Below are 22,734 nucleotides of genomic sequence, written 5' to 3'. Positions count from 1 at the left end.
CGGAAATTTAAAAAAGAAAGAAACAGGGAAAAGCAATTCTCAATAGTTTTAATTTACATAATGACGCAAAAGAAACTTAAGAACGATATAATTCCCTGAAGGTGGGAAAGTACAAGTTCAATTAAATTTCCATTTGAAACGGTCACACTTCAAGATTTCATCCACAGACTCAAAAGTTAGAAGCACCTTCAGTAGAGCATAATAAACAGCACCACAGGGACGTACTTACTTAGTAGCTTTCATTTGAAAGGTCACACGTTAAGATTTCATCCTGACAGACTCAAACGTTAGAGCACCTTGTACAGCATAATAAACAGCACCGCAGGAAAGTACTGCTCAGTAGCTTTCATTTGAATGATCACACTTAAGATTGAACCAGTAAAGCGCAATAAACAGTATCACAGGAAAGTACTGCTCAGAAGCTTTCATTTGACTGATCACGTTTTTATGATTTTGTCAACAAACTCGAAAGCCGGGACAAACCGCGTCGTTCAATGCTGGAAATTTGTTTACTGCATTTAAAAGTTTCAAACTTTGTGTTTTTGACTTGGGTGATTCATTCAAGAACTTATTAAAGTAACGACTTTCGTTTCGTGACCACATTCTTCCCTTCCATTGTTGTCATTTGAATGTGAAAAGGTGATCGTGGTTTGAATCACAATATTTGCTGACAACGTGACCTTTGAAAAAGCTGGCGGAAACCCATGACGTTTTCCATAAATAACGGGTGTCTTGTAGAAGCCGTGTCATTTGGTCTTCGCGTGAGTCTGGTAATTGAAAATTGAACACAATAGTATGGACAATAGTTTTAAAAAATCACCCAGCATGGCAGCAAATGTCTGAGCAAGAAACCGGGGAAACTGATTTCAATTTCTCATTTCAGAAATTTGTGACGTTATTACGCCGTCAGTTGTGTTAAGTTGACAGAAAATTTCGTTGTGCTTGTCTACGATCAAGATGAAACAGCAACGGATCCTAAATTTATTCCCGTCAAGTTATTTGGTTATGCTGATGCTTCTTGGCACATGTAAGTCTTTATTGTAATCATTTCATTTGTTGCCGTCGACGTATCCTTGCCTCGCATCGATTTGTGAAGTATGTTTGACTATAAATTGAGCCCATAGGTATACTTTCCTCAATAGTGAACCTGCTTTATACATTGGACGTTGTGTGAATTTAAATATAAGGCATAGCTATCGTTTGAATTTTTAATTTACCTTCTCAAATTTATTTTGGCACTCGGAATTTTAGAACAAGATCCGGCAAAACCTTTGAAACTGAAATTCCGATGAAAAGCTGTTTCTAAGCCGGAATTAAATTTGGGCTTGTCGAAATCGTGACAAGTCACCGGCGAGTTAACCGGGACTTCGCAATGTATTTTTGTCTTCGATCCACTTCAGTCCGATGAGATAAGAATCTCTTTCTGTTTACATTTTTGCTCGATATAGCTTTGTGATATTCTTGATATTCATCGCTGGATTTCCATCTTCTGTAATAATTATAACTTCAGCGAGAATCATTGGAAATTGATTCGATCAATGAAAATTAGAAAGCCCACCGATTAAGGCACTAAAGTCAGTTGTTATAATCGGCACGTGTTGTACTGTTAACGAAATGGAAGCTTTTATTCAAATTAGCGATGTCGCTATAATTGTTTATTCAGTATGACAATACAAAATATTAAAATCTTGTTTTGTAATAAATCAGTTTTGCATTCGCATTATAGTACACGCATCAGTGCTGTGCTTAAAAATGCCTTTACAGTTTGAAATGATTTCCGCTAAACTCAAAATGTCCCTTTCGTGCTGAATTAATGTTTTTAATCACCGACATTTGACATTTGACAACTTAACCTTGGTAGTAACGAAGCTTTCATGCTGTTACAAGTGAACAGTTGAGTTGCCATGGTGAGTGAATCCGAGCAGTGGAGGCCCTGGGGCGCATATGCGTTTCTTGTCGCGCAAAGACGGCCACATTATCTTGCTATTCTTTTAGCTTCCAATTTTTTCTCTGCATGGCAGTATCAACTAAAAGACTCATATTGCTTAAAAGAATCAGTTAAAATGACAAACAATTAAACGGTGAGAAGAAAAACAGGACGTTTTGAAGATGTTTGGCAAGAGCACAATGATCAATTTGGAAGGCGGAGAGAAATTCTAAAATCTTTTGCTGAAAGGTCACGAAGACCTTTCAAAACGAAGACCTTATAAACTCATTTAAACGAGCTTTATTCGTCTCGTTACAAGCGTTTTTTGACGCTTCATTACGTCCGTAACGTCGCTTAAGACTGAAAAAAGTCCGCCCAAGCTGTCATTGCCAAACGGCACGGAGTTTTATGATCTTGCTTTTAAAATATTTCCCAAAAAAATTTTGTCAATCCTTGATTTGAGTAATTGGAAAATTGGACTCCCTAATAGCACCGATAAGAATCGGAACGTCGTGTTTCCAGGGGAAAACGATACCTCATTCTACTCCCACATCGATACTTTACTTCATCAGTTTATCTGCATGCGCGCTGTCTCGTTGCATGTTCCGAACTCGATTTTTCAATTGGAAAAATTGTTTTATTATTTAGACAATCCGTGAACTGCGATTGAGAAATCATATTTTTTTAAAACAAAGAAATGTTTCTGAAAAGAAGCACTTATTTCCATCAAGATTTTCAGCTAACAATCGTAGGATAGCAACTATTACAGCCTACAAATGAGATAGCCAATCAGAGGGCTTGCTTGCTTGCTCATTTCCAGAGGCCAAGCTCGGCGATACGTGCGTATTGTTCGGCGACGGTGTCCGTAGATGACAGTTCTTTTTATATACGTGCCTAGCTGATTCATGGTATTTGCTTATCCGATCTCGCACATGTCACGTTGTATCGAATGTTTACGCTTCGTGAATACGCTCACGTGGATACGTGACCAAGGTCACGAGTTGCATTGAGCATAAGAGCTTGTTGTAACAGGAAGGACATATCTTAGTTAATTCCAAAAGATTAATCGCCGTACTCGTGACAGATATCAGTCCTTGCAAGTTACCGGAAAAAAAAAAAAAAAAAAAAAACTGTGCTTTGTCCAGGGTTTGTTTGATCCGCGTTTTGACAGATATCAGTCCTTGAGTTACCCGGAAAAAAACGTGTGGTTTGACAAGGGTTTGTTTGATCAGCATTTTGTTTTCAACCGGTGTTGCCTGTTATACGTGACCCAATAGGCCTGATCACGGTTTTCGACGCCACTTTGACGAGTAGGCAAACAGGCTTGAAATAACAGTGTTTGTATGAAAATCCGATGTCAAATAATTTTCATAAAACATCGCTTCTGAAAAATTCATGAATTGGAAACTTTTGGTACAAGGAAAAGAATTTTAGGAAAAAAATTGGAGGGATGTAGCTGTCCAAGAAAGCGTCCAGTCGTGTTTTAAAATTTCCATACATTTCCCTGTATTTTTTTCCCGCGAACTATTTTTAGTAGCAGTTCGCGGCTGGTTCGCTATACAGACAAATGTATGGAAAGTTCAAAACACGACTGGACGCTTTCTGGCACAACTACATCCCTCCAATTTTTTTCTTAAAACCCTTTCCCTAGTACCAAAAGTTTCCAATTCATGAATTTTTCAGAAGCGATGTTTTATGAAAATTATTTGACATCGGATTTCCATACAAACACTTTTATTTTAAGCCTGTTTGCCTACTCGTCAAAATGGCGTCGAAAACCGTGATAAGCTAGGCCTATTGGAAATGGACGTCTTATTCCCGTGATCAGTACCGCAGTTTCATTGCCCATCATTTAAAAAAAATTGGCCGGTTTCATACAGGATTCCTTTCGTTTCGCGAGCAACTTTTTTTTCTTTTTTCCTCATTATGAAAACAACAAAAAAAGGTAACAATATAGAAAATTTGTATCAAGACATTTAGTCGTCGCCTTTCTCAAACAGCTAATATCAAAATTTGGTGGCGCAACATAAAAAGATAAAATATAAGGCCACCGGCGTATAGAGTTCATTCTTCCCATTCTTATAGACCTCTTTACTCTGTTTCCGTATGCTGTTTTATATATCCTGAAGATTGTTGTCTTCGAACTGAAGTGTCTAAATGAAACAGTGTTCAATAAAAGCTAATGAATTTAACATTATTTACACGTTGGAAAGTGAAGAAATGCTTTACATGCGTTAAATAAAAATCCAAAAACCGGGTGAGAAATATTTAGGATTTTCTCTATAGATGAAAAACTTGCTCTGCATGTTATACAAATCCGAGGGTTTGCCGGTGTCGCCGTTATAAACTCAGTATATGATGGTGTTCCAAAGTTTCTTCGTTAATATATCAACACCCTTAAATGTGTTAGGTTAACGAATGGGGTTACACTTTTGACGGCATTTCCGTAACCCTTGTTTGAAAATTTGCACAGTAATTTACCTAAATTATACATCATCGAAAATATTCGTCAGTACGGTTAAATGTTCGCACTATGTTTTTTCTCTTCAGACGGAAAAAAAATTTCGAACGTTTTTCCCTTGCAAAAGTTTATTCATCCGAACTGATTTTTTGCCATTGAAATAGCAGACACGATTTGGATAAGGCACGACTGCCAGAGGTGACTTTCTGGACAGTCAAGAGCTAGGAATTCGAAAGCTAAACGTGAGACATGACCGGGCGAAGACAACAACGGAGTGAACGAAAAATTGAGCGGTGAATTTCGCTCTCCCGCAAATGACAGCTACAACTAGCCTCCCACGTGGTCCTTTCAGTTGACGGAGTCACTATAATCTTCCTCCAGGGCCGTGATACGATTCTCCCTAAAACGACTGCGTGGGATGCTACATACACTCTCTCACCCGCAGAGGTTTCTCCTTAAAAAAGGAGCGAAAAGTCGGAAATGGGAAAAAAACGGAAATGGAGAAAAAATGGCCCGGGGGATGACGGGAAGAGTAATCTCTTCAATCCCTTATTTGTCCGCTCGATCCCCGCGCTCCTTTTTCGCGAAAGAAGCCTCTGCGGAAGATAGAGGGATGCTATACAATAGCTTGCAAGCTAGACATAAGTACATACTGTAGCTGTAGCCTCCCACCCTCCCCCCCCCTTCCCAATCGAGAAAGGATAGAATGTTTTCCTCTCGTTGGATGGGTGGGTACGGCTTCAATTAGGCTAATTGCTTTTCCTCTTGACTAATTACACCACGGGGACTGCTTACTGAGTAGTCTATAATGTATTCGAGCACGGAGGGTTTTTTTTTTCGCCTTTTTTTGAAACACCTGCCATTCGTGGCGGGTATTCCTTAGACATGCGTTTGCTTTCAAGTAGTTGCCAAGGCAAGCTTAACACTGTGCTTGATGGTAAAAAATGTAAGGTGACAGAATATGTCTGTTAAATGAACAGGTACCTGTTGGTTTTTGAACGTTGTCAAGGAGACCGGTATTTAACGAATGCCCGCAATTTACACGCCATATCACTGAATTTATTAGAGAAAAATGTAGGGTTTGGCATAAGACGCACCAAGGTACGTCTAGAACTTGATCTGATCCATTTTTGTGCTCAGATAAAGTGCTTTTCTCGTTTGATTATAGGCGAGTCCTTGTTTACACTTTTTGCCTCATTAACATATATATGCTTATCACTATCTGATGACGCTAATAAAATAAAAACTCTGAATATTGAAAGGGCATAACAGTTTCAGTTTTCTCTGAAAATTTGAGCCCAATACATCAATGGTTTCGGAGAAATTCTCTTCTTCTTAATGTATGGCTCATTAACTTTTTTGCCACCCAGCAATTTCGCAGTTTTTGATGTCTGATATTTCCTTCAATATTGCTTGCAAAGAGCTGAAAATTGCACAAAATGCTCAACTTAATCAGCTCTTTCAACTTGTTCATTTAGTTCATATATACGGCTACGGCTTCTATGAGTTAAGTCGTATGCTAATGAGGAAAAATGTAAACAATGCTGGCAGCAAGGATTCACATATATCTCTCAGTTAATACGCGCGATGTGATTGGTCAATTTTGTGGGCCGTATTTACTGTGAGACCCGCTAAACTTCATCTAGTTTCCTTTCCCATGCCCTCGATTAACCTCAGAGGCTAGATGCAATAAACAGCTTACTAACCTCGTTTTCTCGGTCCGTACTGTAACGGATCCTCTTTTTTTCCCGTTGCTTTATGGCCCGCGCGACTTACAACACGAACCTCGAACTCGGTTAGTAAGAGGTATTTATCCAAATCTCGTCTTCGTTAAGAGGGCTATGTTTCTCTCTTTCTAGCCTGCGTAGCAGTCGTTTCCGTTTCCTTCAAGCCAAGCGGGATAAGCGCGCGAGGGCATTGGGATAAAAAGGAGCAGAAAAAATAGGAGCGGAGGGAGGGGCGGGGCGCCCCTCCCCCCCACCCCGCTCCTACTTTTTTGCTCCTTTTTGCCCAATGCCCTCGCGCGCCTGCCCCGCTTGGCTTGAAGGAAACGGAAACGACTGCTACGCAGGCTACTCTCTTTCTATCCTGAAAAACGTAGACATATTGGAATCAAACAAAGCACAAATATAGTAATTTTTTTGTTTAAAATTACGCTGAGTTTTCATCTGAAACCAAAAACAACTTTGAACGTTTTGGTTTACAATCGGCCTTGCGACACTGTTACGTAAGTGATTTTATTCAGTTGATGGTATAATAGTTTACCCAAAGAGCAAGAACAAAATAAAAAGATTGGAAATTTTGAATTGAGCATTGGCACCTGATCAGTAAAGAGAGAACGGTTTTTGAAAAAAATGTGCCATGCCTATGTGAATAATATGCGGATGAATAGCCATTTAACTGTAAGTTGTTTTAAAATCACATTGAAATTATCCAGTCCTGTCAAACACCATGAAATTGTTTGCAAACGAAAAGTTTACCATGTTTTTTTACGCCACGCGTTTAGTTTGTGGCGGAAAATCTGTGAACACGAACAGAAAATAATTAAACATTTTTCTCCGGAGAGTATTATATAAAAAAAAGTTAATAAACTTTTCGATGTAATGGACATTCCAGAGCTTCCGTCAAGAAATATAACAAAGCTAATTTGAAACGATGTTTCATGTTTGTAAACATTCTTTTTGTTATTAAAATACAGGAACCCTTAAACGAAAAAAACTCCATGGACCACCGGTTTACACATTATTATCAAAAAGATGACGTAATCGAAAAGATCGCTAAATTCACTAAATGTACTGAAATGTTTGTCGTACTGTATACTGTGTCCAGTTCGCTTCAAGAAGTAACATAACTACATTACGAACAAAGAAACCTCTTTCTCCGAGGCAGATGACAAACGATTTTAATTATGCAAATATGTTGAAAGTAAACAAACTCATGGACATAAAAAAAGCCTTTGTACATTCGCCCTTGGCGCGCGCCACAACCTTCTCAATTACATGCAAATTGCTACAGACATTCGGGTGAAAAGTTGTTTTACCATTTTGAAAGCAGTCAGGAGAGAACAAGCGATGAAACACGGGAAATGTCTGATGTTTCTTCAAATGATGCTGTTTGCTGCATACACTTGTAAGTGTGAAACAGTTAGAATTATTTTACGTTGAGAAATTCCCAGGTTTGACGCTTCAGGCATGAACGCAGACAGTGTGTTTATGTTAGTTCAAAATTTTGACATCTGCTAAATGCAACGTTAGGATAAACAGTGACGACCTTTCGCACAAAGCAACGTTACTGTTCGGCGAAAGCAGTTAAAACGACGTATTTACTAATGAGTTCACCAAGTGTAATATTTACTGTCCGCCGTCAAATTAACAACTCCATCTCCTTCTTTGTTTTACATAGAGTATCCCAACCCGGTTGAATATCAAAATACGTCAAAATGCAGTGTGTACCGTTTCAGCAGGCGGTTTAACTCGATTTTCGCCTCTCGCATTCCGTATTTTCTTAATTATTAAAATATAAAGGGCCCTCTTGCACCGGCTTCGTATGTTGTCATGAAACTGAAATAGCCATTGACCCCTCACCAGGGAAAGAAGCTAAAAATAGTACATGCATGAGGTGGTTAAATTGTTCCACTTAAACTGCAGAGGACAACCCTTGACAATTAACACCGCGTTCGGTTCATTGATTTTTTTTTTCTTACATTGCGAACACACAAGGAGAGTGCCACAGCGACATTAAGTGAAGACACATTGCAGGGACAGTTCCTGATGAAAATATTCCGTTGCAGGGACAAAACTCTCTCTCTGCTATGTAACTAAAACGTTTCCTTTATATTTGCTACTCATTGAACTTTTTTCCTTTTATTTTGTATTTTTTTCTTTTAGAGGACCCTACTGTTAACCACTTTGCGTGATGTCGGCTTCCCCCAAAAAGATTAATACTGATTGATTGGTTGCATGAAATTCAGTTGGCTTGAGCTTATGCGCCATGAAACCTAGCCTGATTCTCAGACGGTTCAGGTCCCTCGCGGTCACACACTCTCTCCTTTGGCCACGGGCGACTGGATCGTCTGAGAATCAGGCTACATGAAACCGGGACAAAGCTAATGATCTAAATTTTCAATGTCGCATGGATTGTGTTCCATACTCTTGAAAACTGCTCTCGCTACTAAACTTAGGTTTTCTCTCTTTCATTGCGACGCGCCTTACCGTGGACACCCAACAAACTTTTTTTTACGAGTTAGCCATAAAATACAAAACGAGTAAACGACATGTTTTCAATAACTCGTTGTTGCGTCACTTGTCTGTTGGACTTTGCAAGAAGGCGTGACCGTTAACCAAATTCGTGTATCCTGATTGGCTAACTTGTAAAAACGTTTGTTGGGTGGCCACGGTAAGGCACGTCGCACTATAATATAGGAAAATTTTACTTCCTTTAGTGTACTTGAGTGTGCTTTTCTTCTTTTTTCCCCTTCTCACCTTTTTATCTTAATCTAATAATTATTTTCGTATATTAGAAAAATTTACATATTAGGAGAGATAGTCCTGTCATTGACAGAGTTATCAAGTTATTTTTAACATTAGAATTCCTCGGGCTTTCTTGCCTCGTTAATATTTTGTTAATATCGCATTTGTATGTGTGTTATATGTGAGCCAAATCAATAAACTGAGCTGAACTGAACCACCAACCCTCTGATCTTCCTAAACTGAGGTCGACGCGCTAAACCGCTACACCAATGCACTTGCTACACAGTGTTTAGTTACCGTTCACGCTTTTTTTTTTCTGATTTACACACAGGGTCCAGAGCAATACTAGCTTTAGCCTTGCGTATTTCTCTCTCAATCCCAAATACATGCTGCCCTTTCATGAACAATGGCCGTTGGCTGCGGCTTTAGAGCGGTTTTCAATTGAGTGTCGAAAGTAGTTTCGACTCTATGATTGGTTGGCAAAGCTCGCGCCATTTTCTCAACCAATGGGAATTAGGCCAAACCAAAACCAATTGTGCTTGGTCGCACGCGTTTTCCCGCGCTTGACGCCAGTTACGTCTATTTTCTTCGAGTTCTAATTGGCTGATTGTGCTGTTTACATCTGTTGTGATTGGCCAGAGAAGTACTTCGGTTTTGGTTTTACAACACTCAATTGAAAATCGCTTTACTTGCTGACTTATTGTTGATGATGTTTTTTTTTTAATTTTTTTAGGCAAATCTTCCCCAATTCTAAGTGACCGTCGCATTAATTTACAATGCCAACACGATTGTATGCTGCTAGAACTGGACTTACAAGATATACCCAAGCTGAAGCCAACTTCTTTACATCTACGACAGTTCTCGTGTAGGCCTCATAAGGTTACAAACACAAGGGCAATATTTCGTGTACCTTTTCAAGGTTGCGGGACAACCCGAGGGACCGACTCAAACCATATTGTCTATCAAAATGTCGTGGGCAACTCGCAGGAATTTAACGAAACACGCGTGGTAGTCAGGCATGTGCCAGAACTATACTATCCTTTCGCGTGCCGTTATAGGCAGAAATATACTCTTACGTTGAAAGATGGAGAGATGAAGGAACAGACAAAAGAAAGTGGACACAGAAAAGCAAACAGCACGAAAGAAGGTAAAACGTATTAAAATGGTTAAAGAAGTAGAGCTAAAGTAAATAGGTAATAGTTCACATGATCCCTAGTTTCAAAGCTGATCTTTGTTCCTGTTTGAATGTAGACATGCCACTAAGGCAAAACCAAGTGTACGAATGAAGTTCAAACGGGCGTCGTTAAAACGTTTTTCCAGAGTATCCATACGTTTTTTAGTCTGCTTGGAAACTGGTGCTGCTGCTCTAGAAAATGCTGATCCATGCAAAAGGTACCGTGTTTAAAAGAGGTAGCAAAACGGATTTTTATCAATTTATGAGAGTACGTGTTAACTTAAAGTTATACAGGGAAGTTATACTTAAAGTTCATGTGCAGGGAATTTCATTGAATGACAATTGCAATTGTCGCTCAAATGAAAGCTATGGAGCAGTTCTTTCAGCTGTAGTCTTTGTATCTCATAATCATTCTTTAAAGTGAAGTGAATTCAGCAGTAATATGAACGTGGGCACTCTTGAAAGCGAATTGTTTTATTGAACGCAGTTTTTTCGGCCTTCAGATAACCCCCAAGATGAAGCGGGATCCACAAGCAGCGTGCCACGTGCTCACTTACATTTCTTAGGCTGTCTTCTTCTTGGAATCCATGTTTGGTTGTGATGGAGAAACAGCAACCAACTTTAAGAGAGTGTTGTCTTCGTTTCATTAGCTCAATTCGACTAACTTATGATGAGCTTTATACGCAACACAATACAACCTTCACCAAGCTTGGTGATAACATCCATAAAAAGGCCTTTGAGGTCATGTGACCGAAATCTCACCATCGCCATCGTCCGGCTATATATTGATCATCATCATCATCATCATCATCATCATCATCATCATCATCATCATTATCATCATCATCATCATCATCATCATCATCATCATCATCATCATCATCATCAATCAGTACCAACAGAGCACTTCGCTTTATCTGACTATAGCCTTCAGATTTTGCTGTTCTTGTGCCAATCCTGCCACCGGTGCAAGCGACGTTTCCTCCACCTGGTGTGGTCTGAACGTTTGGAAACCATCTTGACCACTCGATAATCATGGCTTTGCTACAAAAACCCGATATTAAACGTCATCAACCTTCCTATGCCGATCTCTCGTTGAGGTGGTGGCACAGCAGTTGTTCATAGGATACGAATGTTCTTCTTAGGCGTCCTGGCGTCGTGTGGCATATCCTGGCACGAACTAAGGGAAGCACAAAATGTTGCTGATTCTTCATCTAGTAGCGGAGCCAAGAGGGTGTTCTTGGAACCCTTTTCGAGACACTTAAAGGAGTCTTACACAATGAATTAATGGGTGGAATCATTTAGAAATTGCGGTAGACCATAAATTGCGAAACAGAAGCTCTGCCGTAAGTTTATATCATGCCTTGCAAAATATAACAAAAGAGGAATCGGAAATCATGGTCTTTAGACAGATGATAAAGGTTGCAGATCACAAAAAAAAAAAAAACTGACGAAATGTCGTAAGAAACAGAACCAGTCTAATATCCAGGCGTTCACTCTTGCTTCTTCAATGTCTGCAAGGGGTCTGAAGCAATTACGTACTTAATTAACGAGTACTTAAACCTTTTACTTACTTACTGAAGCGGGGTTACTCGGTGACCGCGCGAAACCTGGTCGAGTGTTAACCCGGGGCAAACGTAAAAAAAGGAAGAAGATCAGCTAAAGATAAGATTCTTCTATCAGATCCCAAAGGTGTGTCCCAGGATTTTTTGCTTGTACATTGAGAGGGGTGAGAATAATGTTAAAACAAAGGCCAAGTAAATAGACACCCTTTTCGGCTTTCTGTTTGTTGGATGTTAAAACCCTTGTCTGAAAGGTTGTCCTGAAACTATTTTACAGTTCCCTCGAAGGGAACTGTTCATTCAGGCTTGGGTATTATCCTCCGATATACTATCCGCCTAAATGGGTTTGTGAGTCTAGGAGTTTACTAAATCATTTTACGATTTAATTAAACTGAGTTTAAGGGACAATCAGGTGAAGTTATTTTTCGGATGTGACACATTCAAACAGAAAACAAAGACACAGCACCGACCAATCTCCATTAAAAATGGAATTTTTTTTAGATTATCGTAGAATGATTTAGTAAACTCAGAATAACAAAGAAATGATCAGCCAAGAACTGTCAAAGTAAAACCCTTCTCTTAACGGACTTTCTTTTATTTTTAACGTTTGACCGTGGTTAACTAAGGATGAGTGTTATTTAGTGACGTCCCTGTAAAAAGGTAGAATTCAGGCCTAATCGGTTAATTTAGGAACGCCGAGGGAATAGTCTGAAGCAAGGTTTCGTCTGCCACGGAGGATCTAGCTTTTTAAATTGGAGTGATGAAAGTTAAATGTCTTTCACAAAAAATAATAGAGGCAGGGTCCTACATGATTAAATTTTTACTTGACGTGCTAACGATGCAGAACAAAATGTTGACATTCACTAAGTAATATATCGAGATCCTCCCTCGAAAATACTTCTTAAAGACAATGAAAGTAAATTATTTATTGGCCTGTTGGAACCAGGCCGCATATTTGCGAAGAGCTGAGAGGCTTGTGATTCTCCTGTCCCTTTTTTTCCTAGCGAGACTGATATTTACTAAGTATGACAGGAATGTAAAAATATATGTCTGTAACAATAATTATGTCAAATAAAGGTTGAATTTTTTCTAAGGTTTTTCATTAAATGAAACCATAGTTAATCCAGGGACTAGTTATGAAACCTTGCCATAAAAACAATGGTGCTGAAAGTTTCGTCGGAAGGGCTGCCACCGAGTACAATCCTTTATTTTAACGTTCACACTACAGCTGAATATCTAAACAGGAACGTTCCTATTGGTCAGTTGCTGCAACACATTTAAAAATCTATTGTGGTCTGTACACAATCAAGGCCAAAAGTGCTAACAAAAACATATAACAAAAAGGTTTGCCGGGCTTCATAACCATTGCTTTTTATTAACTATAATGGCACCTTATAATTGACCACTTTTGGTGACCGACACAACGCTACACCGTTAGACATGTTTGTATGAAAGTAGGATATGATGGGCGTGTGCTCCCTTGCTTGCACTTCACGCGAGTGTAAAAGCCGTAATGATTCGATTTAGTACTCTCCTACAACCCCTTCCGAACAACCCTTTAATCCCTAAGAGTACCAACTGGCACATAATGGCATAATTCTGTCAATATTTGACAGATTAATATGAATTTTTGACACCACGATGGTCTTGTGAAGATCTACTCAATAAAAGGATGAAAACTTTATTGATAACCCCCTCCCATATATGGTATGGTTGACCACCCCAATGACTTTTCTCCCCCTAGTAGTTGTGGGTCTTAAAACATCTTTCACATTAATGAACATGTTCAGAACTGCAAAATAAGCTATAGTTTAATAAAAACTAAGCTAGTGAGCAGTACTCTGCGAACTGTAGTTGAATAACTTCTTTATTTCTCCTAATAAACACAAGGACTAGAACGTTTTTGCGTGAACTTTTAAGTTTTTTAAGTTTTAATGTTGCCCATTTACCTCAAAGCCATAACTCATTTATAATTATATCAGTTATAAACTCATGAGTAGCTTTAAATGGTATATCATTCATGGACATTGAGTTTTTTAGTCCTGGATCTCGACAGAATGTTGTCTTGCCTTCGGGGTTAAAGGAACAATTGTTCTCCTTCGAGTGTTCTCCTTCGAGCGCCCCTATTTTGGCCGTGGGATTGCTTAGGGTGTAAAAGGTTCAACGCCGTACAGCTCGCTGGTTGCTACCAAGTAATCACCCATTGGCTTGTGTAGCAATTATGTTACAAAAACTGTGCTGGAGAACCTTAAAACAATGGAGAGCACATGCCCGTCTAAACCTTGCTATATAAAATAGTAAACGACCTCGCTGCGAGTATAGTTTCATGTTATGATGAACTGCAATTCTCGTGAAGATATACTAGGAACACAAAGCCGCAATCGCTCATGACAATGAAGTCCCACCTTAGGACTGTTAATAATTAGAACAGGGTTCCAGAAAGCAACTTCGTAAGAGCCGAAGGCAACCCACAAGCATCGAAGGAACCTGATTTCCGACCTTATGTAGCCTAGCTATTGACCACCCAGCTAATCATACGTCCTCAACCTTGAAGGCTGGTTGTACTGGAATAATCGCCTTTTTTGCGTAAGCGCCTGAACTCCAGTAAGGGCCCTTTAAAGTATGGCAATTACAAGTGAATAGCTGCCATTTGACGTAACTTCCAATATTGAAGTGAATTCTACTTTTTTGTTTTCAACAGGAAAGCCTATTCACCCAAACGTGGTTTACGATAGGGTCCTGTAAAAAGCAAAATATAGATAAGTAGAAAAACGATCAGAATACAAAAAGTAATTTATAGATAGTGTATACAGCAGTATGCTTCAAGTAAATTCCATTCTACCGTGAGTCTGTTCAGTTGCAGATCGCAGATGATGAAAAAGAAGAGCGAACGAAAAAAAGGTAAACAGACATGATTGTATTCAGTTTTATTCACTTTGCAGTGATATCAACTCTTTTACATAGTAATCAAACATCAAGCCTTTGAGGCTGATCGAGATTTCACAATGCTTTCAAGATCGATGCACATGATGCACATGACTGTTACCTGTTAACTCGATTTACTCGCTATAGTGTTTTACAGGTGGCGGTTTCATCTTCTTTTTATTGTCGATGGTCTTCACTTTGGGCGGAGGAGGATGGATTCGAGGAAATTCCTCCTCTGCGTCGCGATCGTTGTCATTGAAATGCTTAGCAGGAGGGGTCTTCATCTCCACGCTGTTGTCAATGATTTTAACTTTGGGTGGTGGAGGCAGCACTCGTGGAAATTCCACGGATTTCCCACCTTGGTCTGCCTGTGCGGTTATGTTTTCAAGTGCGTCTTCCATCTCGCCAATGGGTCTTGACGGATACCACTTGGACTTGACCTCGTTTTCAGTAGACTCCTCGAACTGTCCCGCCATTGTGAATGCATAAAGATCCTTGTTAATCAGCTCGTCGATAAAGTACTGTGCATAGGGGTAGTGCTGTCTCAAAGCATGCCATTGCCATGGGTACTTATTCTGGTCGATTTGCTCCTCGAGGTCTTCGTAGAAGGGCTTCTGGTCGTTTCCAAAGGTAAAGTCCAGTTTAACCCGATCGCCGGAACCACGATGTTTCTGGTGAAAGTTAGGATTGTTTCCATGATACCCTCCGCCCCATATCATGTACCCCTCGAGTTTAACAGTGAACGTGGCGAGGATCGTAGCTGTGTAAGGAATGGTGACTTTTCGAGGCTTTTTAAACGCATTCCACTCAGCAAATGTCTTGGCAGGTAACTGCTTATCTTCGTTCACTGTCAGAATGTGCCAGTCTTGATCAGCAGTTGTCTCTTCTTCCTCTCCTCCCCACTCGTACTTGAAGTTCGTCTTAGCTGAGAACCCGACTCCACCCGTCGTACTCGGGGGTTCGTACTCCAGCCCCACCTCGATTCCAATATTAGCATCCCAGCTACTCCTCTTGACATTCTTAAGGGTTCTAGCTGAGCGAATTTGCACTTGGACTGAAGATGTGGTGGAGCTACTCTTCCTATTGGAGACCACCTTTCTGTAGCTCCTATCTGGTGAATCTATCAATCTCTGCTCCTGATCCAAAGGAATCGTTTGAGTGATAGATTCTCCAAATTCCACGTCCTTCATAGTGTAGGCAAAATTGCTGTAAGTTATCTTCAGGCGAACGTCCTTCTTTGGGCCTCCACCGGTGCACCAATTGGATCTATAAAACGTATTTGAAAATACATATTTGAGGAATTGCGTATGCATCGCAAATGTTGGTAATTTGGCATACATTTAATTAGAGTATTAACCATTGTAAAGGCACAAAAAATGTTTCATTAGTTTGTCTGTTTTGTTTCTTTATCTGCCTACTCCATGGAAATATGCAGAGAAAAATTCCCAGCGGAAAACCGTCGCGAGTCATCATCATGGCAAGCAAAATAAAGAAGTCTTCTTTAAGCTTATTTAATAATTACATTGCAGACCTGGAGCAATTCATGCACTGTAAATCAATGCCACGAGTGTGAGAACAATAAACATTCTGCGAAATCATGGTACTACGTCTATACTATATGTAAAGCTTCCTGGACAACTGTTTTCAGTGTTTAGGAGGTACCAGTTGTAAGACAAAGTCTGCATACTCTTGATGGGCTGAGGCGTGGTTTGCATAAAACACAGCCTTCTAGGAGATTGACTTATGGGTTATCCATCGAACGCAGCATAATCAAGACTTCCACCGTTGGGCATTTCTGATGCCTCTTCATCTCCATACGTACAAACATTCCTGGGGTGAACACAGTGATATTCGGGGACCGGTTGTTCGAAAGCCGATTAAACGCCAATCCAAGATTAAAAATAAAGCGAGGTTTTCACTTGGCTCGTTAAAAATGTTTTTAAAAGATTATTTCAAACTATCGGAAAAGAGAAGTCTGCGTCAGAACTGAGGGACAAAAACCTTTTTGAAGAATGTTTATTGCTTAGTAATTAAACTCCAATCAAAAAGTGTCACGCTAACCCAGGATTAGCTAAATCGGGGTTGAAAATTGGACCCAGTCGTTCCATGTATTGTAGCAATCCGTGTACAGGCCTTTCGATTATTAAAAGTAACGAATCACTCAAAAAAAGAGTGAATTTTTGACCTGTAAGTAGATTCCCAAGTGTCTCCTCTCCGACGGAAATCATCTCCGGAATATTTCGCCCAACATCCACCAGACCACGCAAATCCCATCATGTTGGCAAGCTGCCCAATGTTAAACATGGTGGCATCCATAACACGTTGTTTTAATTCGTCTATTGTGTTTAGTTGGGGGATTTCTGGAAAGAAAAATACCAGAATCATTTTACTATCTTGTCCTTAGAGCTGAACCTCGATTAACGTGGTAAATTCGGTGATGGGATTTTAAGTTCTACAAAGAGCTATCAGGGAATTAAAGGAAGGCAACCTATTACAAGGAGAGATGGAAGGCGGCATTTAGGGTAATTCCACCGGTAGCGAATGCCGACAAAGTTTTTGGATAATAGTTACAAGTGTTTAATGTTTTGTCAAATCTGTTACATTTGTGACCGATTAGCCTCGATCTTACAGGAAACGCTCTTGACATGCGCACAAATGTTTTGGGCAATTCTCTTTACTGTACCAACGCTAGAAAGAACTTACAAAGTTGGTCTAAGCGTTTCAAGTTGCAAGTTGCATTTCTGTACTAACCTTAGCTTTTTTACAAACACTTGTTTTATAACAAATGTAGCCTTAGTGTGTTAGAAATTTAAATATATTTTCAACAAAGTCGGACCATACATTTTAGACATTCGCTGGCAAAAACTGTGTTGCTAAAATAACTCTCGACGTGTTAGGATTAGTTGCTCCAGCTTGTGTCGATGGAACATGCATGGTGGAACTGAAATTTTTGGCAGTCAACTTTCTACGCTTTCCGTTTTGACTTAGAATGATAGACTTTGATATCCAGATTACGTTTCAGAAGGGGACGTTCATTCAGGAAGCGAAGGCAAAAAGGCGAGGGAGGCTCCCCAGAATTGTATCATTATCCTTTATCGCAATTGTAGTTTCTGAACTAAAAGCGTACCCCTAAAAGCGCACCCCTAATGCATGCATGCTCCAGGGCCCGCTCAGGTGCGAAGGCATTTATCACCATTCCACCATGGACAAACAGAACATGTAAACTAACAAAAGAATGAGCCACCATAATTTCTTAAGTTATGTTACACCATTATCTCTTTCATGACCTACCCTCCACCATTTTACAACATTTAAATTTCTTGATGCTGGACAGCTTGCCTCCTGAAGCTCTTGTCTCGAAACCAGCAATGAAATATCCATCTCTCTTGCACTCACTCAATCCAGCCTTATTGAAAGTGTTGCTGACATCTTCGTTGTAACAGCCTCCCCAGTGGTATGGGTGGTGAGATGGTTTGCAGCACTTTCCCCATTCTATGTTTCCGATATTGTTACCGTTGGAACGATATAGCCCCCTAAGGAAGAACCCTTGCTGGCAGACACTTGTTCCGGTGCTGAACAGGTAAAGTGATATCAAAATTATCGTTAATAAATCAAAATACAAATGCGAACGCCTTCCTTTGATTAACACTGCTCCGGTTTTGTGTTCACTATGAGGAGCACAAGTGGACAGATAAGTTACTATACACTAAAAATTGCCTTGTGCGACTTTAAAGCGTACACGGCTGAACCTATAACACAAATAAGCCAGAGACGCATTTCAACGTGTGCTTCAGTGCTTATTTTGAATTTTTGAAAACTTACGCAATTTACTCAAGTTTTTTCTTAAAGTGGGAGCCAAACATGACGATCGTAAATCATGGAGAACGTCCCAAAGTGGACGCGACATTCAATACGAATATCGCTACAGAAACTCACATAAGTGAGTTTTCAAACAGAATTTGTGTTCTATTCATACTATACCAGATAGTTTTGCCCGTTATAGTAACCATACCGGATATGCATTTACGGTCAACTCACACACGAAGCACATTTTTTGAACAGCAGTGCAGACAACTTCCTGTGCAGAGGCGCTGCAGAGCTGCGTCGTCTTGATATGGTAGCTGATTGACTTTGTACAGGATAGGTTTTTGCACTGCTCTAAGAGTAATACAAACAGGCGATCCGATTGATACGTCACGTGCGATATCCGGTACGGTTCTGGCATGAATCCTACCTGCTATGGTTGGATCGTCCACACACAAATTTATATGCCAGCATAAAAAGATATCCGATTAAGCCTAAAACGTAGCCTAAACCTAAGGTTACCTAAAGTAGGTTATCTGAAGACGGCTTTTTATTTGGCCAAAATGTCCGTGCTAAAAGCTTTCACAAGCTGGAAATTTCATTTGTAGATCAAAAAGGCTGACGTAATGGCCCACAAAGAAAGAAATATGGAGATGGCAACTTTTACAAATTCCGTGCCAACCGTTTGGGGCAGAAAAAGTGGAGTATCTCCAAAGGAAAGGTCGTCCTTTTGTCCCGTGTGGATAACGCTATCAAGTGGGTAATTTGCTATCCAGCGGATAAAATGTAATGGTTTGAGTACATTTTATTCTCTGGATATCCATTTATCCACTGGATAGAGTTATTCACTCTTTGAACAACCAGGGACAGAACCGGAAATTTTGGCCAAATGGTAACCACCACTCGTCTATACCCGTCCAATGATTTTATCCAGTCAGGCATCTGACATTGTGTTGGCAGGTTCCAGAAGGTTTGGTCTCGTTCGCAGCATTTGACCTTCTTTATTCCCTGCAAGTTGTCGGTACCATCTCGTTCGAATCCCACAAGGTTGAAGTATCCATTACTGGATTCACATGACGTTTCATCGTCCTTCTTGAAGCTGTTGCTCCAATCCTGCATGAAGCAGGATCTCTGGGCAGCTGAACGTTTTATTAGAAAAGAAAGCTTTTAGAAGTAAAACTTTGGACTACCGTATTTATTCGATTAACTACTTATTATTTTCCCAACATTTTCAGCAAGCGTGGACATTTTTAGAGAATAGCAAAACAAGGCATAACAAGTTTATATCGCTTCAACAAGATAAAACAAAGGGCAAAAAGCTATCATAAACAAGCCATAAACAATGTAAAAGTTCATTAACTACCGTATCTAAAACCAATTTTGGAACACAACTGACGCTCCTCTTAATTCGCGCTGGGTAGTGCAGAAATGTTTTTGTTGGGAGTGGGGTAGGGTGGGCGCTTATAAACTTTTTGGGCTTTCAGGCTGGGCACTTATTCGAGGTGGGCACTTATTCGAAGGTGGGCGGTTAATCGAATAAATACGGTCTATCAGGATTTCTGTGGTCGGAATGTGTGAGAGGCTGATCTCGGGGTTTGGCGTCTGAGTAGAAATGTCTCCATGCATGTCACAAGGACCAATAATTTTGTTCCTGAAACTTGCAATAAGCTCTTTAAAATGAGAGAAAACTTCAGGCACGGCGGGGCGTTGTTTAATCAAACTCTTACTCCTTCATGTTGAATGATCTATTTTCTATTTTATTCAACATAAATCTGTCACCCATGTCTTTGAAAGATATTTATTGCTATGGGCATCTCAAATGTCACCACTGCGAAAAATCTCTAGATTAAAAATTTAGGACCACAAGAAGGAGAAGTTTTTTGTGACATTATGGAACACAAGGATTTGGTATTTATACCTTCATGCTGAAACAATTGAAGTCAATAAAAATCACCAAGACATTTAAAATGGGTAATCCGTTTGAATACTTACACGAATAAGACAAAATGAAGCTGCAAAAGAAAATTGCCAGAAGAACTGGAGTGGTCGAAGACATGGCAAGATTCCTCTTCAATGTAATATGGCTGCAAAAGCTGAAATATTACCCCTTAAAAATTGGGAAAAGAGATGAATCAAGTTTTTCTGAAGTATCAAAGAATCAATCATGTTAATAGTTTTAACAACATCCAGCCATAACTTTAGAGGAAATGGCAATCGACGCCAAAGTAAATTTTACAATACTTTTCTAAGGAAGATTGTCGATTAGACATTCAAAGATTCAAACCAGTCGTTAGCTGGGGAAAGAATTAAATAAAACAAAACAGTTTAAGCCAAAAAAAATAAAATTCATACTGTAAATCAACACAAAAACTCTTGGTTGTAGTGTATTCCGATTGCTGCTGGAAATTTAATCCGTCCACATGTACTTTTTTTCGTTACCAAATTCTAGTAGGTGGTACAGAATTATATAGTTCACGACAAATAAAGAATTTCATTCCTCCTTCACAAATAGTGATTGTTAGACATTATTGGAGAAAAAATGCCTCTTTTGTTTAACACAAACACGAGTTGTAATATACTACTCTTTATGAAAGGTGATGCCTATCAGTGAAATCAGGATCTCCTTTAGTCAAAATTTAAATGTCAGTTTTGACACCTTTTGGAAGCAGCAAAGGTCTGATGTACACAGGGAACAAAATTACAAGGAAAATTTAGGGGAAAACATTCATCTTACCAAATGAAGTCCGAGTACTTCAACACGACGTCTTCTTTCTTCGTAGTTAAGTTGATTTGTGGAAGCTCGAGTTTTCTCACAGTTATTAGTTTTGAGCTCGACTGCGTGCTACTGGCACCTGTTAAATACCATTGTTAATTTACCTTCAAAAGCCACCGTTGCGTAACATGTGTGGTTACAAAACCTTTCAGAAATGACATTTAATTATAACTGCAAAAACAATTGAAGTAGTTTTGAGGTTAAGACTTCCTTGGAAAAGTCATTTTGAGTTCTGCTTTCATAGTTTTTTTTGTGGACAGACACTGAAGGAAAGTTATAACGTTTGGTAGTATTTTATTATTTTGCTGATAAATCTTTTGTAAATGTTTGTTACTATTAAGGCAGCAAGACAAAAAACTTGCATGCAAGGATGGGTTTTTTGTATTTGACAAATATGTAGACACCAGTAATTGTCTATACAATTGAATAAGCCACCAAGTAAAAAGATATTAAAAATGTCGGGGTCACCCAGACTGTCAGAAAATTGGAGTTTCTGTTAACACTCATGACAGCGACAAAATTAAAAAACTCACTCACTCATGAAGTTCACCCATGTAAAGTACACATTGTGGCCCATTTATTTCTTTATTTATAATAGATGCCATTTTTTATTGCCATTTCTCTTTCACCCCTGAAGTTATTTTCAAGAAGAACAATAAAGAACAATTTTGAAACCTCTAAGTTGTTTCAAGCGTGGTGGTTTAATATTTGGTAATTAGAAGGTAATGATTGAAAGTGTAAAAGCTGGTGGATTCAGGTTTTAGCCGAAGAGCATCTCATTTCAGCTAGGATTTAAGTTGTTGAGGGGCTTGAAGTTCCACCAATTCAACACATCTTTCCAGAAAATTTTGACTGCAGGACACTCACAAGTGTTTCGTTAAGAAAATTGTAATGGCAAGTCTCTGGATATTGAGGATTTTCCTATAGCAGCTGGAGGCAAACCTGTTAAGCTCGTCCCCTTCGCTTCCATAGAACTGAGTATCGACAGACAGGCTGCCTTGAGCAAATTGAAGAAGAACATAACCAGAGAAAATATCCTTGTTTATTCCAGAAAACGTGGTTTTGTTGTCCATTTTATAAAGTTATTACTTTCCCCGATCACTGATGCGTTTGCTGATATTTCGAGAGATTGGTCAGTTATTGTCATCAATGGCTTTAGATCGCGCGACAGGACGGTATCTTTGTTCTTTTCTAGCTCCACTGGTCTCTATTAACCATGCTAGTGCCTGATTGTTCAAAGACAAATAAGATAACCTAGCTTACGTTTGCCAGAATTAATTCCCTTATTTAAGTCTTTAACCTACGTTTACTCTAAAAATTGTTCCTGTTAACGTTTGGCGGACTTTTAGTTGCTACCTACGAGTTTGTGATCTAATTGAATATCTTTGCTCCTTAATTTTGGACCTTTCTTAAACGTGTGATAATTTTACTGTTTGTTGAAAAACGAAAATCTACTTATGAGCTTGCACCCGAATTGATTGTGTTTGTCGGTCTCTGAAACTTTAGGGCAAAAACGGAGAGGTTTTAATTTCAATCAGTCGTTGAAGTGTCACCTTTTTTAGCAGTGCTCTTGCAGGAATCTATTTTGACAAAGAATTCCTTTCCCCTCAATGCAAGGACAACCAGATCTAGACCGTAA

At 39.4% G+C, this 22,734-nt stretch overlaps 2 protein-coding genes across 5 annotated transcripts; one reads left to right on the top strand and one right to left on the bottom strand.

The window, feature by feature from the left end:
• The first annotated feature begins 674 nt into the window (after nt 1–674).
• On the top strand, nt 675–12,686 carry LOC146453215 (uncharacterized). Of its 3 annotated transcripts, XM_085096850.1 has the most exons (4): nt 675–770; nt 884–1,027; nt 9,591–10,004; nt 10,535–12,686. In XM_085096850.1, exons 2-4 carry the CDS (start codon nt 958–960, stop codon nt 10,630–10,632), a joined length of 582 nt encoding a protein of 193 aa, XP_084952976.1. In that variant the 5' UTR covers nt 675–770; nt 884–957; the 3' UTR covers nt 10,633–12,686. The 3 variants fall into 3 exon arrangements, with proteins under 3 accessions (XP_084952976.1, XP_084952975.1, XP_084952974.1); XM_085096849.1 differs by having other exon boundaries at nt 738–1,027; XM_085096848.1 differs by lacking the exons at nt 675–770; nt 884–1,027 and adding an exon at nt 7,231–7,517.
• Nucleotides 12,687–14,506: 1,820 nt separating this feature from the next.
• Nucleotides 14,507–21,170, bottom strand: LOC146453214 (uncharacterized). Of its 2 annotated transcripts, none has more exons than XM_085096898.1 (6): nt 21,057–21,170; nt 20,315–20,406; nt 19,236–19,461; nt 17,810–18,090; nt 16,704–16,878; nt 14,507–15,784 (listed from the first exon to the last, which is right to left on the bottom strand). In XM_085096898.1, the coding sequence occupies exons 2-6, from the start codon at nt 20,376–20,378 to the stop codon at nt 14,653–14,655; spliced, it is 1,878 nt and encodes a 625-aa protein (XP_084953024.1). In that variant the 5' UTR covers nt 20,379–20,406; nt 21,057–21,170; the 3' UTR covers nt 14,507–14,652. The 2 variants fall into 2 exon arrangements, with proteins under 2 accessions (XP_084953024.1, XP_084953025.1); XM_085096899.1 differs by having other exon boundaries at nt 14,568–15,784; nt 20,315–20,429; nt 21,057–21,094.
• Nucleotides 21,171–22,734: the final 1,564 nt, after the last annotated feature.

This window comes from Pavona decussata, unplaced genomic scaffold (assembly GCF_977016875.1).
Source record: "Pavona decussata unplaced genomic scaffold, jaPavDecu1.1 SCAFFOLD_344, whole genome shotgun sequence".
Taxonomy (NCBI): Eukaryota; Metazoa; Cnidaria; class Anthozoa; order Scleractinia; family Agariciidae; genus Pavona; species Pavona decussata.
This window is presented reverse-complemented; position numbering and strand designations above follow the sequence as displayed.

Coding starts and splice junctions, on each gene's coding strand:
- LOC146453215 (XM_085096848.1), top strand. CDS start 7,388: ATGCAAATTGCTACAGACATTCGGGTGAAAAGTTGTTTTACCATTTTG. Junction 7,518..9,590: donor GCTGTTTGCTGCATACACTT/GTAAGTGTGAAA, acceptor TAATTTTTTTAG/GCAAATCTTCCCCAATTCTA. Junction 10,005..10,534: donor AGCAAACAGCACGAAAGAAG/GTAAAACGTATT, acceptor TTCGGCCTTCAG/ATAACCCCCAAGATGAAGCG.
- LOC146453214 (XM_085096898.1), bottom strand. CDS start 20,378: ATGTCTTCGACCACTCCAGTTCTTCTGGCAATTTTCTTTTGCAGCTTC. Junction 19,462..20,314: donor CTTCATTTTGTCTTATTCGT/GTAAGTATTCAA, acceptor TAAAACGTTCAG/CTGCCCAGAGATCCTGCTTC. Junction 18,091..19,235: donor TGGATAAAATCATTGGACGG/GTATAGACGAGT, acceptor TTACCTGTTCAG/CACCGGAACAAGTGTCTGCC.